The sequence below is a fragment of the Saccopteryx bilineata genome, chromosome 6 (assembly GCF_036850765.1).
Source record: "Saccopteryx bilineata isolate mSacBil1 chromosome 6, mSacBil1_pri_phased_curated, whole genome shotgun sequence".
Taxonomy (NCBI): Eukaryota; Metazoa; Chordata; class Mammalia; order Chiroptera; family Emballonuridae; genus Saccopteryx; species Saccopteryx bilineata.
The window spans coordinates 37,037,581-37,055,124 of NC_089495.1; the positions used below are offsets into that span (position 1 = coordinate 37,037,581).

General features: G+C 45.0%; 1 protein-coding gene across 6 annotated transcripts in view; it reads right to left on the bottom strand.

Annotated features, from left to right (window-relative positions):
- Window positions 1-16,958, bottom strand: part of ATP11A (ATPase phospholipid transporting 11A) — a 150,837-nt gene extending 133,879 nt beyond the window's left edge. For 5 of the 6 annotated variants that reach the window (XM_066236820.1, XM_066236825.1, XM_066236823.1 and 2 more), the window contains exon 1: window positions 16,497-16,958. In XM_066236820.1, coding sequence (XP_066092917.1) covers window positions 16,497-16,535 — 39 coding nt within the window. In that variant the 5' untranslated portion in view covers window positions 16,536-16,958. The remainder of the gene's footprint in view (window positions 1-16,496) is intronic. The other variant, XM_066236822.1, reaches the window with a different exon arrangement.
- Between the last annotated feature and the right edge of the window lie 586 nt (window positions 16,959-17,544).

The window sequence follows — 17,544 nt, forward strand, 5'->3', positions numbered from 1 at the left end:
AGCAGATGACATGCCCCGCACATCTTCAATGAAAAAGTCTGAAAAATCTTAGTGAAATGATCACTGACTACTGATTTAAAGCTGGTCCTGCTACACAGATGAAAATGTTGGACACTGAACAAGCAGAATGAATTCCTAGAATTTCCAGGTCTCCACCCAACCTTGATTCCCAGCTCATGGGACCAGCACAGCGCCCATGGGACAAGAGGGCAGAGGCGAGGTGTGCTGACTGGAGGAGTGGGTCAGCAGAGTCTCCAGTGAGCACAGAGGCATCACCGTGGGGCCATGTGGGCCATGGTGACAGCAGCACTTGCCATAGAGCTACTGGAGGCAATCGATGATGGTCAACTTTTGCCTAGTTGCACCCCTTTCTCCTTCCCTTTAGGTATTTGATCCAGGTAAATGCTCTGCATTCTGCACTCCCTCTTAGAGTTTGTTCTGAGAACCTGGCCAGAAGGCCTTTAGGTTAACGTTAAGACATGAACCAAATTGTTCTCTTCCTTGGCCCAGCCCATTAAAAAAACAAAACTGAATCAAATACATGATCTTAAATTCTGGACACAATCCCCCAATCCAGGGGGGAGGCACATCCCTGGCTGAGAAGATGACCAAGGGCCTTGGACTGACTCTGGCGGTGCTGAGATGAAATCACCAGTCGGGGCCAGAGCACAGCGTCCACCCTTCCCGCCCCACGCCGAGTGAGGAACAGAAGGTGCCACACGTGTAAGAGGGTGGCTGGGAAACATAAAACATTTCTGCATTTGCAAGGCTAAAAAAGTGACACCAAAAAAATGTCAACCTGATGTTTTAATGAACTAAATCTGTGGGGATGCTAAAGTAAAGCCATTATTAATACTCTTTTTATTTCTAACTTTTCCTTTTCTATCTATTCCAAAGATCATCTGCCAAATAAGGCACCTAGCTGATGGTTACAAGTGTGGTTTTTTAAATTAGACAAACTATTTAAGAGATATAATTATAATTACTCAATTTTACAATTCAGTTTCTTGTCAATAAATCAAAAACTAATAAAAAGGACGTGCAGCTTTTGAAACCATGCAGTTCTCTAAAAAGCAACAGTGTAATTTATGAAATCAAAGAATTCAGTTTAAGAACAAAAAATTTCATATTCTCTTTATAGTAGAAAGAACAGAAAAATCGCCTTTCATAGAGCGAATAATTTTACAGAAAAACATTCTTAAATGTTATTTTAAATTTAATCCATCTATTAGTTATTAATATTTTAGGTAGTAAAAGAATAAATGCTATAGATTAACTGAAAATAGAAAATTTATTCAAACCAGTCAGCAGAATGGAGTTTCTGGAAGAAAATTTCACATAAGCTTTAATTCCGATTTCTTAATAATCCACTTAGAAAAAAGCCAGTATAACTTTATAACATCATTAAACAAACTTATCTTCATGACTGTGTTATTGAATTACTGCTTTCTATGCTATTCTGTCTCTTATTAAAGAATTACTTGCTCTAAGACAAATATCAGTTTTCTTGTCTGGGAAAATAATCACAGCTCTTATTGCTCTCAGACAAGCCCATATTAAACAAAACAAAGTTCAAATGAATCTTCACATTCAAGTATTTAACTTTTAATAAAACTTACCATCACCAATTATTTAAAAGAAAAAAAACCTCTCCTATGTGGGTACAGTTTCCATTAAAATTTAATTAGTGCTTAAGTTTCAATAAGTCTTCTCATGACCCCGTTAAGGTATTTTTCATTGATTAAAAAAAAAAAAAGTTTAAAAAAAAAGCAAGATCTACAATATCAAATGTAGAATAAGCTACTTAAAATTGCCCATAAAAGTTTTGGGATGATGGAAGAGTTCTGGAAATATATAATGGTAATAGCTGCAAAACAATATAAATGTACTTAGAGCCACAGAATTATATACATTTACTTAAAAATGGTTAAAACGGGAAATTTTGTTATGTTTTACCACAATAAAAAAGAATTGCCCATAAACCTACTTATTGTATATTCATTCAATAAATCAACACACCTTTATAAAGTTATAAATCATGTTAATGTACCTATCATATAACATTTTCATTTGGCCATATAATTTTAAAACAAATTTAAAACTTTATCAAAAGCAACACATATAACATATTCTATATTTTAAGCAATAAAACCTGAGGGGCAGCCATATACTATTATTCAATAAGATGAGAATCAACAGCCATCCCTCTGCTCACATTCCCCTGTGCCCCCTCTTCCCATGGCCCCTCTCCCTCAGGCCCTGCATCCTCCTCCTGGCTACTTGGCTCCTCGGTAGGTCGGTCCAGCATGCAGGTTTCAACATTCTGCCTGGAACCATCTCCCACCTTGCCCCTGGGTCCCCCGGGGCCTGGTTCCTGTCACCTTCCCATGGGTCCTGTTACCTTCTCTACCACCTCCACCTTCTTCTGACCCCTCTTCCCACCTCATTTCTGCCTGCATCACTTCTAATACCTTGCATGCTACGTGCTTACTTATTTTCTATCATCTGTCACCAAAATGGAGTCTCCAGGAGAGCCAGGATGTTTGCGTGTCTTGCTCCGCACTGAATCCCCAGGGCACACAGAAGGCACTGAATAAATACAGTGTTTGATGAACATGTTGCATACCTAGTATGTACTAAGTACATCAAATACATTTCTTTACAAATATCTTGACAGGCTTACCCCTACCTACACATATTCTTCGATGCCAAAAGGTTCCATGTTTTATTCCCATTTTACAACAGAGAAATGATGAAATGAGTTAAGGACCATCAGAAATGAGCACTAAAAGAAACTCACCACCATGACAATCACTACAGCTTTCTTTATATGCATGTTGCTTTCAGGTTTGTATCAAAGTTGCTTATTATAGGGGGAAAATGCATGTCTATACATCATGATTATCTAATATTTTAATGATTTATCTGAGTCAAAACAACTACTTTCAAACACTTTCTAAAAAGAATAGTAATTTAAATTATTCCACATGAATAGAATTTATCTGTTACTTTCAAATATTTTATCAGGTATTTTATCCGAAAATGACAAATAAATCCAGGCCTGATTTACCCTAAAATGAAGTATTTTCCACATCAATGATCCTTCTTGGATTTTATCACCATACTTATGTTTTAGTAGGCAATCACTGAGATCTTCTTGAAAAAAAAATCACACAAAACTAGAAGACATTCTAACGGCAGGACTTCATTGTCCCTAATCCTTTGCTGAAAATAGGTTGGAGGAAATCCTCTTTTCTCTGAAGCAGGGAGATTATGTAATGCCCAGGAAGCGGCCGCCTCCTTCCCAGGCAGCCATGAGGTCCGGCCAAAGAGAGAGGAGAAGCAGGCGCTGCCCCTGGGCTTGAACCGGTGTGAGGGAGGGAGGAAACCAACACAGGGGTCTCAGACTCACATTTCCCAAAGTACAAACCTGAGAACTCCAGTAAGTGCCTCCTGCAACTTCGGGATTTCACTGTGCACAGCCAGTTCAGAGAGGCCCATGCTGTGAGGTGGAAGAACTCCACTGGGTCCTGTGGCTTTAAATAGTGTCACGATTATTTATGTTTTCTATTTCTGGCTGGAACCACTCAGCCCTGCACTTGTAGGCACAATGAGTAAAAAGTATCTAGAACTCTTCCAATAATCGTCAGAGTCCATATTCCTGATCAAAAGATGATAATATTGCTTTAGGATCATTTCTGATATATGCTTATCACAGCATAAGTAAATATTTCAGGAAATATTTGCTTTCATGCAGCTGTGATTATATTTAAAAGCAAAACCTAAAACAAAACCCTGACACGGAGACGCAGACAACAATTGGTTTGGGAACTTACAGGTTGCCACGAAAACACAGGAGGTTACAGAGGTTCTGGGTAACAGAGCATGTTTTAGTCCCATGACTACAGATAATTGCAGAGATTAACGACATGACCTTGGTATTTAACTAGTATTTCAACCTCAATGCCCAGCTATCACTCTTCAGTTCTGCCAAGGGTAAAACGTCTTCTTGTATAAAGGCAGGTCTCCAGAACAGGAAGTCCTTAAAATGCAATTCCATTTACTATAAGAATTGGATCATTACCCAGCAGCATCCTTTTGTAATAAACAAAAGTGTCCAATCCACTTATGTAGCATATATACCTTGACATCTGTCTCGTCAACAGCCAGATGCTATGGATTTGGATTATAATACAAAACCCCAAACAATATGCTATATCGCCTTTTAAAATACCAACCACCATTCTCCTACCAACACCCTACAGGGGGAGAAAAGAGATGTATCAAAAAGAAATGAAAAAGATATAAATACATACAACCTTAGTTACATAGATCTGATCAAATCTTGGAAGCTATAGTCTATTATATCTAAAAATGGTCAAATCACCTAAATCTGTTTCACAACTAAAAAACAATGCATTCCCACTAAATATTTACCTCATTTTACTTGTGTCTTTCCAGATTTTGTGGAACACCTGATTCTGTCTATATTTGATAAAACAGTTAAGTAATGTGCTTTTTCAAATTTCCCTCTCTGCTATTCCCCACCTGTTTGAACACTTAAAATCTAAATAGTGCTGCTTTAGCCCTGGCCGGTTGGCTCAGTGGTAGAGCGTCAGCCTGGCGTGCAGGAGTCCCAGGTTCAGTTCCCAGCCAGGGCACACAGGAGAAGTGCCCATCTGCTTCTCCACCCCTCCCCCTCTCCTTCCTCTCTGTCTCTCTCTTCCCCTCCCGCAGCCAAGGCTCCATTGGAGCAAAGTTGGCCCGGGTGCTGAGGATGGCTCTATGGCCTCTGCTTCAGGCGCCAGAATGGCTCTGGTTACAACAGAGCAGCGCCCCGATGGGCAGAGCATCGCCCCCTGGTGGGCATGCCGGGTGGATCCTGGTCGGGCGCATGCGGGAGTCTGTCTGACTGCCTCCCCGTTTCCAACTTCAGAAAAATACAAAAAAGAAAAAATAATAGTATACTGCACCTGACTAGGCGGTGGCGCAGTGGATAGAGCGTCGGATTGGGATATGGAGGACCCAGGTTCAAGACCCCAAGGTCACTAGCTTGAGCCGCTCAACTGGTTTAAGCAAAGCTCACCAGCTTGGACCCAAGGTCGCTGGCTTGAGCAAGGGGTTACTTGGTCTGCTGAAGGCCCGCGGTCAAGGCACATATGAGAGGGCAATCAATGAACAACTAAGGTGTCGCAATGAAAAACTGATGATTGATGCTTCTCGTCTCTCTCTGTTCCTGTCTGTCTCTCTCTGACTCTCTCTCTCTCTGTCTCTGTAAAAAAAAAAAAGTATACTGCTACAGACTGAATTGTGTTCCCTCAAAATTCTTATGTTGAAGTCCTAATCTCCAATGTGATTGAATTTAGAGATAGGAATTTTAGGAGGTAATTAAGGTCAAATAAAGTTATGATGGTGGGGTTCTAATCTGATAAGACCCTAAGCTCTCTTTCTTCTCCCTCCATCTCTCTCCCATTCTGTGTACACATGCATCTCAAAGCAGATGATGGTGATGAACCCTAATTTCTCTGTATTTCACATTGTAAAGCTACAAAGAACACTCCTCTTCTCGAGTTCACTACTAGTCCATTAACTTCTGCCTCCACATCCTCCTGAAGAGGATACAATATCGTACAGGTAGACTGCTCCCCTCAGCAGTTTACCTAAATCTAATCTCATAAGGGGAAAAGCAGGTCTGTGCAGGTACACCTGAGAATAAGTGCACCAACAAGCTAAAATAAAGAAATTTTAATGAAGTGATCACCTTACCAAACTGTGAGTGAAAAAGGCCACTCTTTGTTAGTGTATTAAGACAACAACATAAACTGAGGCTGAACTGAGCAAACTGCACATATGGTCACCCCTAGCTATAGAAAAACCTTTATGGGACGCACACCAGAGCAGACAGGGCAAGAGTTAGTCAGACAATAGGCCCGCCCATATCTGCTATGCAGAGATCAGTTTCCTTGCGCAGATTGGACACGGCACTCCTTTACAGGGCTGTTGTGAAGATAAAGTGAGAGATTATGACAACTCTTGGAAAGGACCCAGCACATCAGACACCAATGAATGACAGTTTCCTTCTTCCTCTGAAAGGGCACCAAGATGTCCCAGGCTGCTTTAGGGAGGTACCTGTAAGCACAGTAATCATGGTGTCTCCCCAGCAACCCTTCTCCTTACCCCCACTGCGGGGGAGGCATGAAGAGAGGGGACAACAGAATAAGGATGGAGATGCCGTATTCGGCAGGCTACCATTCTCCCACTTCTGCTGAACTCTTTCTTAATTTACTGGCCATTCATTGGCCAAAGAGACTTTTCCACAAGTAACAAGCCTTCCTTGAAATTCTTCTGACTTCTGTATCAGGGAAAATGATCTTATTTTCATTCCCTTTCTGAGCACCATCCCCAAAATTACCCTTCTTATCACGATACACAAGAAATTGACAGCCCTTTCCTGTGTTATTTTTACAGCCCCTGTTACAGTGTACAAAATATTTTCACAGTCTTCATGACCCACAGAAGCAGAGACAGCAGACGCCATTAGTGTCACTTTACAGTTGCCTCTGGGGGCTGAGTGAACTGCCGGGAGAAGAGCCAGATGAGAAGCAGGGCTGTCAGCCAAAAGGCTGCTGGCACCCCAATCTAAAAGATCATTGCTGGCACGAACCTCAAATAAGGTGCTGGTTAACTCTGGCCTCTACCAATTACATAATCCATGAAACAGGTGCTGCCCACAACACAGCAGAAGTAAAATGAATAGAAGTTAAAACACTTCTTGCCAGTGGCTGCCTATCCTTGTGAAACATTTTAACATGGCAAAACAGATGGTAAATTTCTCAATGGACCACCAACCCTGAGGGCAGCTAGCTAATGGAAAATTTTAAACCAAATAATGCATGGTATACTTCTGTCTCCCAGGAAAACGTGACTTTTTCTACTGTCTAAACTGCAAACCTTTTAATCTGCCTCTCAAGAAATACTCTGATCCTGAAACCGATAAAAATAAAATCAAAGCCCCCCAAAATGGGAAACATTTTGCCAACAAAAAATCAGGAGGGATCAGAGGTAGCTACTTAAACACATCCCAGGTAAGAATTTGAAAATAGGTCCACCTAAAATAGCTTTTTCTTTAGAGAATGACTAACTCAACTGAGTTATGCGTGATAGAAAAACTGAAAGGAAAGGCAACCACAAATTAGTATAAATATACCGTATTTCCCCATGTGTAAGACTCACCTTAATTTGGGGGACCTGAAATTTGAAAAAAAATGTATTACATAAAGTTATTGAACTCAAGTTTTATTCATCATCAAATTTATACAACTCCTCATCACTGTCAAAACTCCCACCCATTAGCTTGTCCTCATCTGTGTCTGATGACGAGTCACTGTCTTCATATGTTGCCTTGTCCTCAGTTCCATCTATGGCATCTGAAATGCCACAACCACTGTATAAGACACAACCGGTGTTTAGACCCCAAACTTTTCGAAAAGAGTGCATCTTATACATGGGAAATACAGCAACTATATTACTAACAAATTCCTTATTAATAACATAAAGAAAGATATAATTTTTATTCATAGAGAATGAGTTTCTTCCCATTCTATTTAAAAAGGTGGAAAAACCTTTTAAAGGATTGGTTTAAAGAGGCAACTAATGATTAACTTGTTCACAGTGCTCACATGCTTAGGCCTGGCCTCGCCCAAGTTACAAAGGTAACAGGTGACAGAGGAAACCTAAAATCTTCTCTCTTGATTCTCAGTCTAATGTTTTGGTTTTTTCCTGTCCAGGCATGCCAGCATGAGTAAGCCGAACTATCCTCCTGTAGATATTGCTAAAAAGGGCTTCCTTCCCAGGATATATACTAGAGGCAGCAGAATCCTCTTCTGCTCTTGGCTACCACAGTCATGCCCACTCTGAACAAAGCAAGCACACCAAGGGACGGAAACACATAACACACATTAAGCAACTTGCAAAACAATGTGAACAGTTTGCGTTCAGCTCAAGTGTCCACCCAAACCAGAAGAGCCTGTATGCTTCGAGGGTGTGTGTGGGGGTGGGGGTGGGGGGGTGGCTGCTCACTCCAGCAGTTGTGAGCACGGGGAACCCATACAGTGCGGCATTGACACATCATACCATTTTTTAAAAAATAGGGGAATTTATGTATACTTATCCGTATTTAAATGTTGACAAGAAGTTCATATTTCTAAAGTGGGCCTATGCCTCCACTTCAGAAGGCCAGTTTCCTATCTGTGTTCTAGAACAAGGGATTTTTTTCTTTTTTCTTTTTAGAGAGAGAGAGAGTGTGTGTGTGTGTGTGTGTTTCATATGTGCCTTGATCAGGGATCAAACCCTCAACACCAAGTTTGACCCTGGACTCAAGCCAGTGACCTCAGGGTTGTTCTGGTGATCCTAGGTTCCGCTGGTGACCTCACATTCTGGGTCAATGCTCTCTTCACTGCCACAACCGGTCAGGCCTCAAATAAGGGTTCTTAACCTTAAGAGGCCAAGCACTCCTCTGAGAAGCTAACACAAATTGGGAAACTTCTCCCAGAAACTAAAAAGCATGTATGTAAGAAGTTCTGCACGCTGTTCCAAGGGAGCTTGGGTCCCACCAGGGACAAGTTAAGAGCACTTGCTTTTGAGCGGGCTCGAAGATGGGCACTGTTACTGGTTTCTCCTTTCTAGGCCCCGTGGTTCACAGAATAAGCGCAAAAGAAGTGGAAACAAATCCTAAAGACCCCCGCGTTAGAGAGGATCAGCCCACGATGCACCGAGAGAACGGGGACATACCACCCACGGAAGCTACTAACCGAGTCAGGCTGGCCCACTGAAAGTGCAGGGACCACAAGCTGCAACCTTGGGAATTTAATTTTCTACAATTCACTGTTTATTAAGTGAGGGGGATTGAGCCAGGCCTTCCCAGTCTATTCTCACATGTTTATAACTCCATAAAATGTTCCAAGAAAAAGTGAATCCAAAGTTTGAAGGGACAGTAAACATGATTTCAAAAAGCTGTCATTGAGCCTGACCAGGCGGTGGCGCAGTGAATAGAGCGTCAGACTGGGATATGGAGGACCCAGGTTCAAGACCCCGAGGTCTCCAGCTTGAGCGCGCGCTCATCTTGCTTGAGCAAAGCTCACCAGCTTGGACCCAAGGTCACTGGCTCAAGCAAGGGGTTACTTGGTCTGCTGAAGGCCCGCAGTCAAGGCACATATGAGAAAGCAATCAATGAACAACTAAGGTGTTGCAACGAAAAACTAATGACTGATGCTACTCATCTCTCTCCATTTCTGTCTGTCTGTCCTTATCTATCCCTCTCTCTGACTCTGAAAAAAAAAAAAAAAAGCTGTCAACGATCACCTGTCAACGATCACTTAAGTCCTTAAGGGCAACTCTTTCAATGTTCTCATTAGCAATATTGATGAGAAGAGTATTCCCTCATTCAGCAGATGCTGGTGAAGTGCCAACCGCACCCTGCACCAGGAACTGTTCTGGGTACAGTGGGGAGAAGCTGAGATACAGAAAGGATGTGGGCTCCACAGACACAGAGAAGGTATTTGGGGTCTCCTCAGCAGAGGTGTGGATGGGGAAGAGACAGGGTGACCTGACAAGGGACATTGGCAATCAGGAAAGGCCTCAGGGCTGCTGGTGCTACTCCATGGCTTTTATCTGTCTGTGACTCACCACCCAGACAACATGTAACTGATCACTCAGCCCGTTTGTCACTCCTCAGTAAGGTCCCAAACCACACTTAGTCCCCATTCTACTCGTGTTTTCAGCTCTTGTCACTTTCCAGCACACTCTAACATTTATTTATGTGATTTGTTTGCTTCCTGCCGTGCTCCAATCCAAAGATAAGTGCCGCAGGGACAAGGACTGGGGTGTCTTCTTCCTGTTTGGCTCACGGATTTACCAAGAGGCACTCACTAAATGTATGCTGAAAGTATTTAAGAACACTTGAGAGTTTCTGAGGTCCAGCATGAGGGCAGAAAGATGACCGTGGGAAGGGCCCCCTGGGAGGTGATGGAGATGGTGAAGACAGTGCCCACCTGGGGTGAGAGAAAGATGTGTCAGTCACATTAAAGAAATCTGGCTGTCTTCCCTGGCCAGCTAGCTCAGTTGTTTAGAGCATCTGAGAGCATCATCGTCCTGACACACAGAGGTTGCTGGCTTGATCCCCAGTTAGGGCACATATAGAAAACAGATCAACAGATTGATGTCCCTGTCTCTGTCTCTGTCTCTCTCTTCCTCTCTCTCTAAAAATAAAATAAATAAAAGAAAAAAATTTAGCTGTGAAGGAAACAGAAATGTGGATGACACCAGGAGGGGAACATGCAGTTAAGAAAGTTTGGTTTTTAAAAAAGGGTGACTGGGCCCTGGCTGGTTGGCTCAGCAGTAGAGTGTCGGCCCAGCGTGTAGAAGTCCCGGGTTCAATTCCCGACCAGGGCACACAGGAGAAGCGCCCATCTGCTTCTCCACCCTTCCCTCCTCTCCTTCCTCTCTGTCTCTCTCTTCTCCTCCCACAACCAAGGCTCCATTGGAGCAAAGTTGGCCTGGGCACTGAGAATGGCTCTGTGGCCTCAGCCTCAGGCGCTAGAATGGCTCCTATTGCAGCAGAGCAACACCCCAGAGGAGCCAAGCATTACCCCCTGGTGGGCATGCCAGGTGGATCTTGGTCAGGAGCATGTGGGAGTCTTAGTCTGTCTGTCTGCCTCTCCCCCGCTTCTCACGTAGAAAAAAATGCAAAAAAAGGGGGGGGGGTGATTGATGGCATGGTTACAAAATTCCAGGGACTAGATGACATTACCCTAAAGAAGGAGACACTGATAATTCAGGAAAGAAAGTGATGGGGTGCTGGGGGGAACCCAGAATACAAATACGGGACAGGCCTTTAGCAGAACGAGGTCTATGCCCCACAGCAGGAGGGAGACAAGAGCATGCAAGGGAAGGGCTGAGGGGGTGAGTGGGAGACGGGGCGCCCCATCTGATGACTGCTGTTCTCTCCATGAAGTACAAGGCAAGGCCACCCACTTTCCACATGAAGAAGGGGTGTTAAGAGGTCTGGCCCTGGCCGGTTGGCTCAGCGGTAGAGCGTCGGCCTAGCGTGCGGGGGACTCGGGTTCGATTCCCGGCCAGGGCACATAGGAGAAGCGCCCATTTGCTTCTCCACCCCTCCGCCGCGCCTTCCTCTCTGTCTCTCTCTTCCCCTCCCGCAGCCAAGGCTCCATTAGAGCAAAAATGGCCCGGGCGCTGGGGATGGCTCTGTGGCCTCTGCCTCAGGCACTAGAGTGGCTCTGGTCGCAACATGGCGACACCCAGGATGGGCAGAGCATCGCCCCCTGGTGGGCAGAGCGTCGCCCCATGGTGGGCATGCTGGGTGGATCCCGGTCAGGCGCATGCGGGAGTCTGTCTGACTGTCTCTCCCTGTTTCCAGCTTCAGAAAAATGCAAAAAAAAAAAAAAAAAAAAGAGGTCTGAGAAAGCAGGTAAGAATCAAAGGGTTGCTGAGCAGCATTAAATCCGTTTTTCAGACAAGATGTCCCTTGACTGAGCACCTACTGATGCAAACACTGTGCCCCACTAAATCCTCCAGCTACCTCTCAGGGTGTCTCATTAAGCACCGCTATTTCAAGATGAAACCAAGCATGAAGACATCAGCCAGCCTGCTCTACTTGGTTTCACAATCAGAGGCCAAGGCAGGATCTGAACCAACGTCAGACTGATGCTGAACTCTGATCTTCACAGTCTATTTTGTTTTTCACAGATACCAGCATCCAAGTGAAAACAAAAACAATCCCTTCAATCTTGTTGAATTCCTACTGCTGTAAAAATTGCTTTTCATTGATTTTCATTGCAAATAAATAGCATTTTTGCCTACATTTAACTTCATTAAAAAAGCATTTATATGTCTGGGAATTGAGGATCTAACCATCTTATTAACCCTGTTTCTATTGGAACAGATGGTCCTAGCACCAAGAACTATCTGTATTCAGGTTTTAGAGCCCAGCACATCTGTAAAAAAAGGACTTCCTGGGTAGCTAAGCAGCTAGGTATGTTCCTCAGTGGATTCAATGTCGTTTTAACCAACTGTAAGCCGAGGACAGTGCTCTCATCCCTGGAAATTTGACCGTAGCAAAACCCAATAATATAAATTCCTCTTCTCCTGTGTTATTAAATTTATCCTCTGGCATAAAATAAAAAGCATCTCAAGATCATTTGTTCCTAATAAGCAGATATTAAACAGGGTTTGAAAGAACAATGGAAGGAATTGAACTTAATAGCTACAACAACAAAGTGAAATTATACACCTAGGCAGGTGTTTTAAAATGTCCAGTTAAAACTCATGAACCCTGAAAAACAGGTATTAGGCTTGGTCAACTCATGTGTAAACACTTTACAAGGCCGCACTACAGCCTTGCTTGATACTGCCAGAGCCAAAGCAACTGTTAGTCTTGGCTAATACACCTAAGGGTTACCTATTGCAAACATCTACAGCTTGCATGGTTAAAGTGGCTTAATTTAGTGGTCCCATGGTGTAGACTCCAGGAGCTGAAGCAACCCCCCACCCCCACCCCATTGCCTAATCTGAAGCTGGATTAGGAAAGACAACTCCAACATTATGCAGCTTTAAAGTTTTTAAAACAAAGTGGTATAATGGAATGAAACAAATAAAGACGAAACCTCACAGGTGGACTGTGACGTTTATGTCACAAACCATTTGGTGATTTAAAAAGAAGGATAAACAAAGCAGACATATGTGTATATACAAACATAGTTGATCTTTTTTGAAGGTTTAAGGCACTCTAACAAAGCCATGCTTGAAGTTCTCCAGGGACCAATAATGTTTATTTTTTTCCCTCATAAAGAAACTCCTAATGAAACAAACTGTTTCATCAAAAACAAATATCTACGGTCAGCAAGGAATACCATTAGATTTTTCATAAGTTTGCTAACTTAAAATGTAAGAAATATCATGGAAAGCAAAAATTAGAAGATTAAAACAAGTAGAAACTTTGACAAGCAGCAAAATAAAACTAGTAAGCAATATCAAGGCTGATATTTGTATTAAATACAAATTATAGAAACATAATAAATTAAGCTATTGACCTACAGAACTTTAAAGTCAAATCTCCTAAAGGTGAATCATGGACAAGAGGAAGAGGAAGTATTGTTCCAATGAGGCTGTCCAGGTCTAGAATGCTCACCGATAAATTTTATGGCTAAACATGGCTTGTAGACTTTTTGTTTGGCCTGTACTGTCTTAGTGCACCTTGTTTTAAACTTTGCCAAAATTCACTGAGTCCTACACACTGCTCAATAGCAGGGTGTCCAGTTTACTTCTCTACCACAACCCGGGGTTCCTGCTGGCTGGTACTGACCAACAGAACTTCTTGCTCTCTTCTTGCTAGCCTACCCAGGGACAAAATTATATTAACAGCTAATAGTGATAAGTACCATTCTTTGCTCCTGACCTGTATTAACTCATGTAATCTTCAAAATAACCCTAGAAAATGGGTACGCACCACTATTATTCTCAGATGAGAAAACTGAGACAGCGAAAGAAGCAACCTACCCAAGGTTACACTCTAACCGTGCCTGTAGAAGCTACAGGTAACACATGAAGCTGCACTGGTTTCTCTTAGAACTTACTACCTGAATCTAAATTCCCCACTTCACATCTCTAATAAGGAGATAATATTAGCTTTCTATACACTTGGTTAAAATTTTCTTTTGAAAAACAGCTCAAGCCGGACCAGGGGGTGGCGCAGTGAGTAGAGAATCAGACTGGGAAGCAGAGGACCCGAGTTCGGAACCCCGAGGTTGCCAGCATGAGCGCAGGCTCACTAGCTTAAGTGCATGATCATAGACATGACCCATGGTCACTGGCTTGAAGTCCAAGGTCGCTGGCTTGAGCCCAAGGTCGCTGGCTTGAGCAAGGGGTTATTGGCTCAGCTATAGGCACCCAGGTCAAGGCACTACAAGAAGGCAATCAATGAATAACCAAGGTGCCGCAACAAAGAATTGATGCTTCTCATCTCTCATCCTTCCTGTCTGTCTGTCCCTATCTGCCCTCTCTCTGTCTGTCACAATAAAAAAACAAAACAAAACACAGCTCAAACTACTTCATGGTACATAAGCACTGTGCTAGTTATTTATAAATACAAAATACCTATATATGGCTTATATCCATCTAAATATAAAAAAAAAAAAAAAGTAACACATGCTCTGCAGTATATATTCCAGAACAGAATTCCCTCATTCATTTGCCTACTATATCTCTCTGGAATTAACCCAGAACAAAATACCAACAGCAAAGTTTTCTAAGGACTTCTTTATCATTTGACAACCTTCAGGCATCAGAAGAAGCTGAAAAGCTTTCTTTATTCTAGAAATTCTGACTATGTGATCACTAGAAGGGAACAGGTGAGGAAATATGAATATTCAATCCCAGACTTTTTTCCCCTCCTCTGGCAAAAGTAAATATAATTTGGTCCTACGTATTAAAAGATAACCAAATTATAAGAAAACAGATCATGACTGTTTCTAGAAAAGGTCAAATTAGCTTAAATAGGACAGACATGAGTTTAACAGCACATAAATGAATGATTTTGTATGTGAATATGGTGAAGTAGCCAAACAATCAAACTGCAGTAGTCACAGTATCCCATAGCTTGCAATCCAGGGACATTTTCAAAAATGCATATGCTGAGAAAGTTCATTAACAATATTTACCATTTGGATTTGAGAGGAAAAATTTTTCGTTAAGTCTAATAACATAGCAAAAGGGAATTTTAAAATGTAATTTACATCAAAATTAACAAAGATTGATATAACACAAAACAGTTGAAGGCCTGAAGAAAAAAAGGGAGTAAAAGACACCACAAAAACTGGACATCTGTCTCTCCCAGTCCCATGATGGAGTCGGGAACGGCGGGAAGGTCAGACCCAGCAGGCAGTGCTCCTTGGCGAGGTCAGAGGAAGAGGAAAGGTGGCCCAGCCACCCTTCACCTGGCTTGGAGACAAAACTGCACTTTATATTTCTCCCAATTCAACCCTTCTTTTTACTGCAAAATGTTAGGGTTGAAAAAGAACTAAAACTAACTTGGAAAATATATAAAATATAGATAAGGACATTTTGAATAAGGACTAGTTCTCATGCTCCCGTTTTCCCTTTGAGGCAGTTGAAAATAACTTGCCTGGGGACCCACACCTCCTGAGTGATACAGCTGAGAAAAGAATGTCCCCACCCAATGAAGCATTTCTCTTATGAATCTCTACTGTCACTGTTATCAGTTTTCCTAAAACTTATTACTGTAGAAAAACAAGGGTGTCACCTTGATGTTTACTACACACAATACAATCTGGACTTTGGGGAATAATGTGAGTTTTTCATCTGCTGAGTTTTCCCCATCCTTATCAGAATCACACACAGAGAGAAGTTCTCTCTACTCAGAAGAGTAATTCAGACTGATCTTCCCAAGGGAAGAACCACTAAGGTGCACACAAGTTCCCTAGATTCTTGAGTCTTCTGGATAGTGAACAGGCTCAGGAGAAAAGCAGTGGTTTGGTGGTCCCTTTGGACGAAAAGAAATACTTTGATCTTCTGGCAAGGTCTCCCTGTCAAAGAAAGCGCCTAAGGTAAGGGTGGTTGGGGGTGGGGGGAGAATTCCCATCATAACGCCCTCTTCTAGACTCAAACCTCTGGGCACTGGACTTCTTAAACCTGTGACTAACCCTGGGCCGGGGTGTCAGCCGCTAGGGAACAATGAGCCTTTGTTAAAGACAGCGGAAAGAAAACAACACCCTCCGGACAGTTTTCTCTCTCTTCTGCACACACACCCCCTTTTTATACCCAGTACCAGCGGGCACTGCAGCACAGTTTCCCCTCGGCCTGGTAAAACAAAACTAACTTTTCCCCTCCTAGTCTTCCCCCGGATCTCACCACTCGGTCACCACAGAAGGTGAATTCCATAGGAACTTCAGCACACCGGGGCCTCTGATCTGATTGGTTACTTTCAGGAGAAAAAAAAAAAAAAAAAAGGTCCCAAACTTCACTACTGAATCCCCCAGTGGTGTGACAAATAAGCAAAATCACCGCCTTTTCCTGTAGAATTGTAACGCTCCCAATCTCCTAATGCCCAGTCTCCTAATCCTCGTGTAGAAGTGACAGGCGGAGGCCGAACCTGAGCATCCCTCCCAGCCCTGGGCTGAACCTAAGGAAGATCTCTGCCGGGATAGCTCCATCCCAGCGGGGACTCCAGGGAGGGACGCAGCTGCAGAAGGGAGCAGCTGGGGGCCGGACCCGTCGGAAGCCCAAGGTCTAAGCACACTCCATGGGTCCTCCCTGCGTCCTGCTCGTCCCCCGGGGAGCGGCCAGCATCGCAGGCCGCCCGAGCCCTAAGGGGCCACAGCAGAATCGGGGGCTGGGAGCGGCGATGTCTGGTCCCCAGGGCCCGTCCCCGCCCGGTTCCCAGCCCTTCCGCGGGCAGCACTCACGTATCTCTGCACGAGCGTTCGCACGAGGCTGCAGTCCATGGCTCCTCCGGCCGCGCCTGCCCACGCTCAGCGCCCCCGCGCCCCGCTCAGCGCGCCCATGGGCCCGGGCCCGAGTGTGGCCGCGCGCCCCCACCCCGGTCACGGCCTGGGCGCGCCGGGCGGTGCGGGGGGCGGCCGCGGCCCCTCAGCGCTCATGCCCAGCCCGGCCCGCAGCGGCCGGCGCGGCAGTTGCTGCTCGGCAGCAGTGGCTTCGCGCCTGGGCTGCTGGCTGTGGGGCTGCGGGCTGGGATCGCGGCCCGGACGGATCCTGCCGCTGCTCCGCTCCTCAGCTCTGCTCCTCAGCTCTGCTCTCCTCACCTCTACTCCCGGTCCTCCGCCCGCCACCCCTCTCGGCCCTGCCTCCCGCCGCCGGTCCCGGCGCGCACGTCACTAGCGCGTGTGAGCATGCGCCCCGCGGCCCGCGGCCCCCGCCCCGGCTCCCTCGCCCTCGCACACTTATGCACGCACGCGCTCCGGCCCTCCCTCCCTCCATCCCTTTACAGGTCCCAGCCCCCGGGAGTTGGGGAGAGGAAAGGACCAGGGGCGGAGGGCGGAGGCCAGTAGGTGGGGACGACTCCCTGTTGCTTCCGCCTCCGGGGCGGACTCCGTGCGCCCTGCCCCGGGGGCGGGGGTGGTAGGGACGGTGCTCCTCGCACGGGGGCCGGGGTGGCTGGGACTGCCAGAGAGACCGGAGCGCCGGGATTGTGTGCCCTTCGGGAGTCCCCCTTGGCCAGCGTACCGGGCCCTTCTCGCACTGCGATCCGAAACTTTTATCTTTCCCCTGATGGCCCGAAGGTCTGAGCGAGATCGCGCGGATACCGGGAGGGTGCACGCGGGACGAGCGGGATGGGGACTGGGGAATTCGTTGGGCTGGAGACCCGCTAACCCGGATCGGGGTCGCACCCCGGTGGGAGTTCAGCTCCTATTTGTGGGCCCCGCCTGCTTTGCAGGCGAGACCAAGCAGATGTGTGCCTCAGGTGGCAGCCCAGGGTCGCGCAGCTTTTCTGGG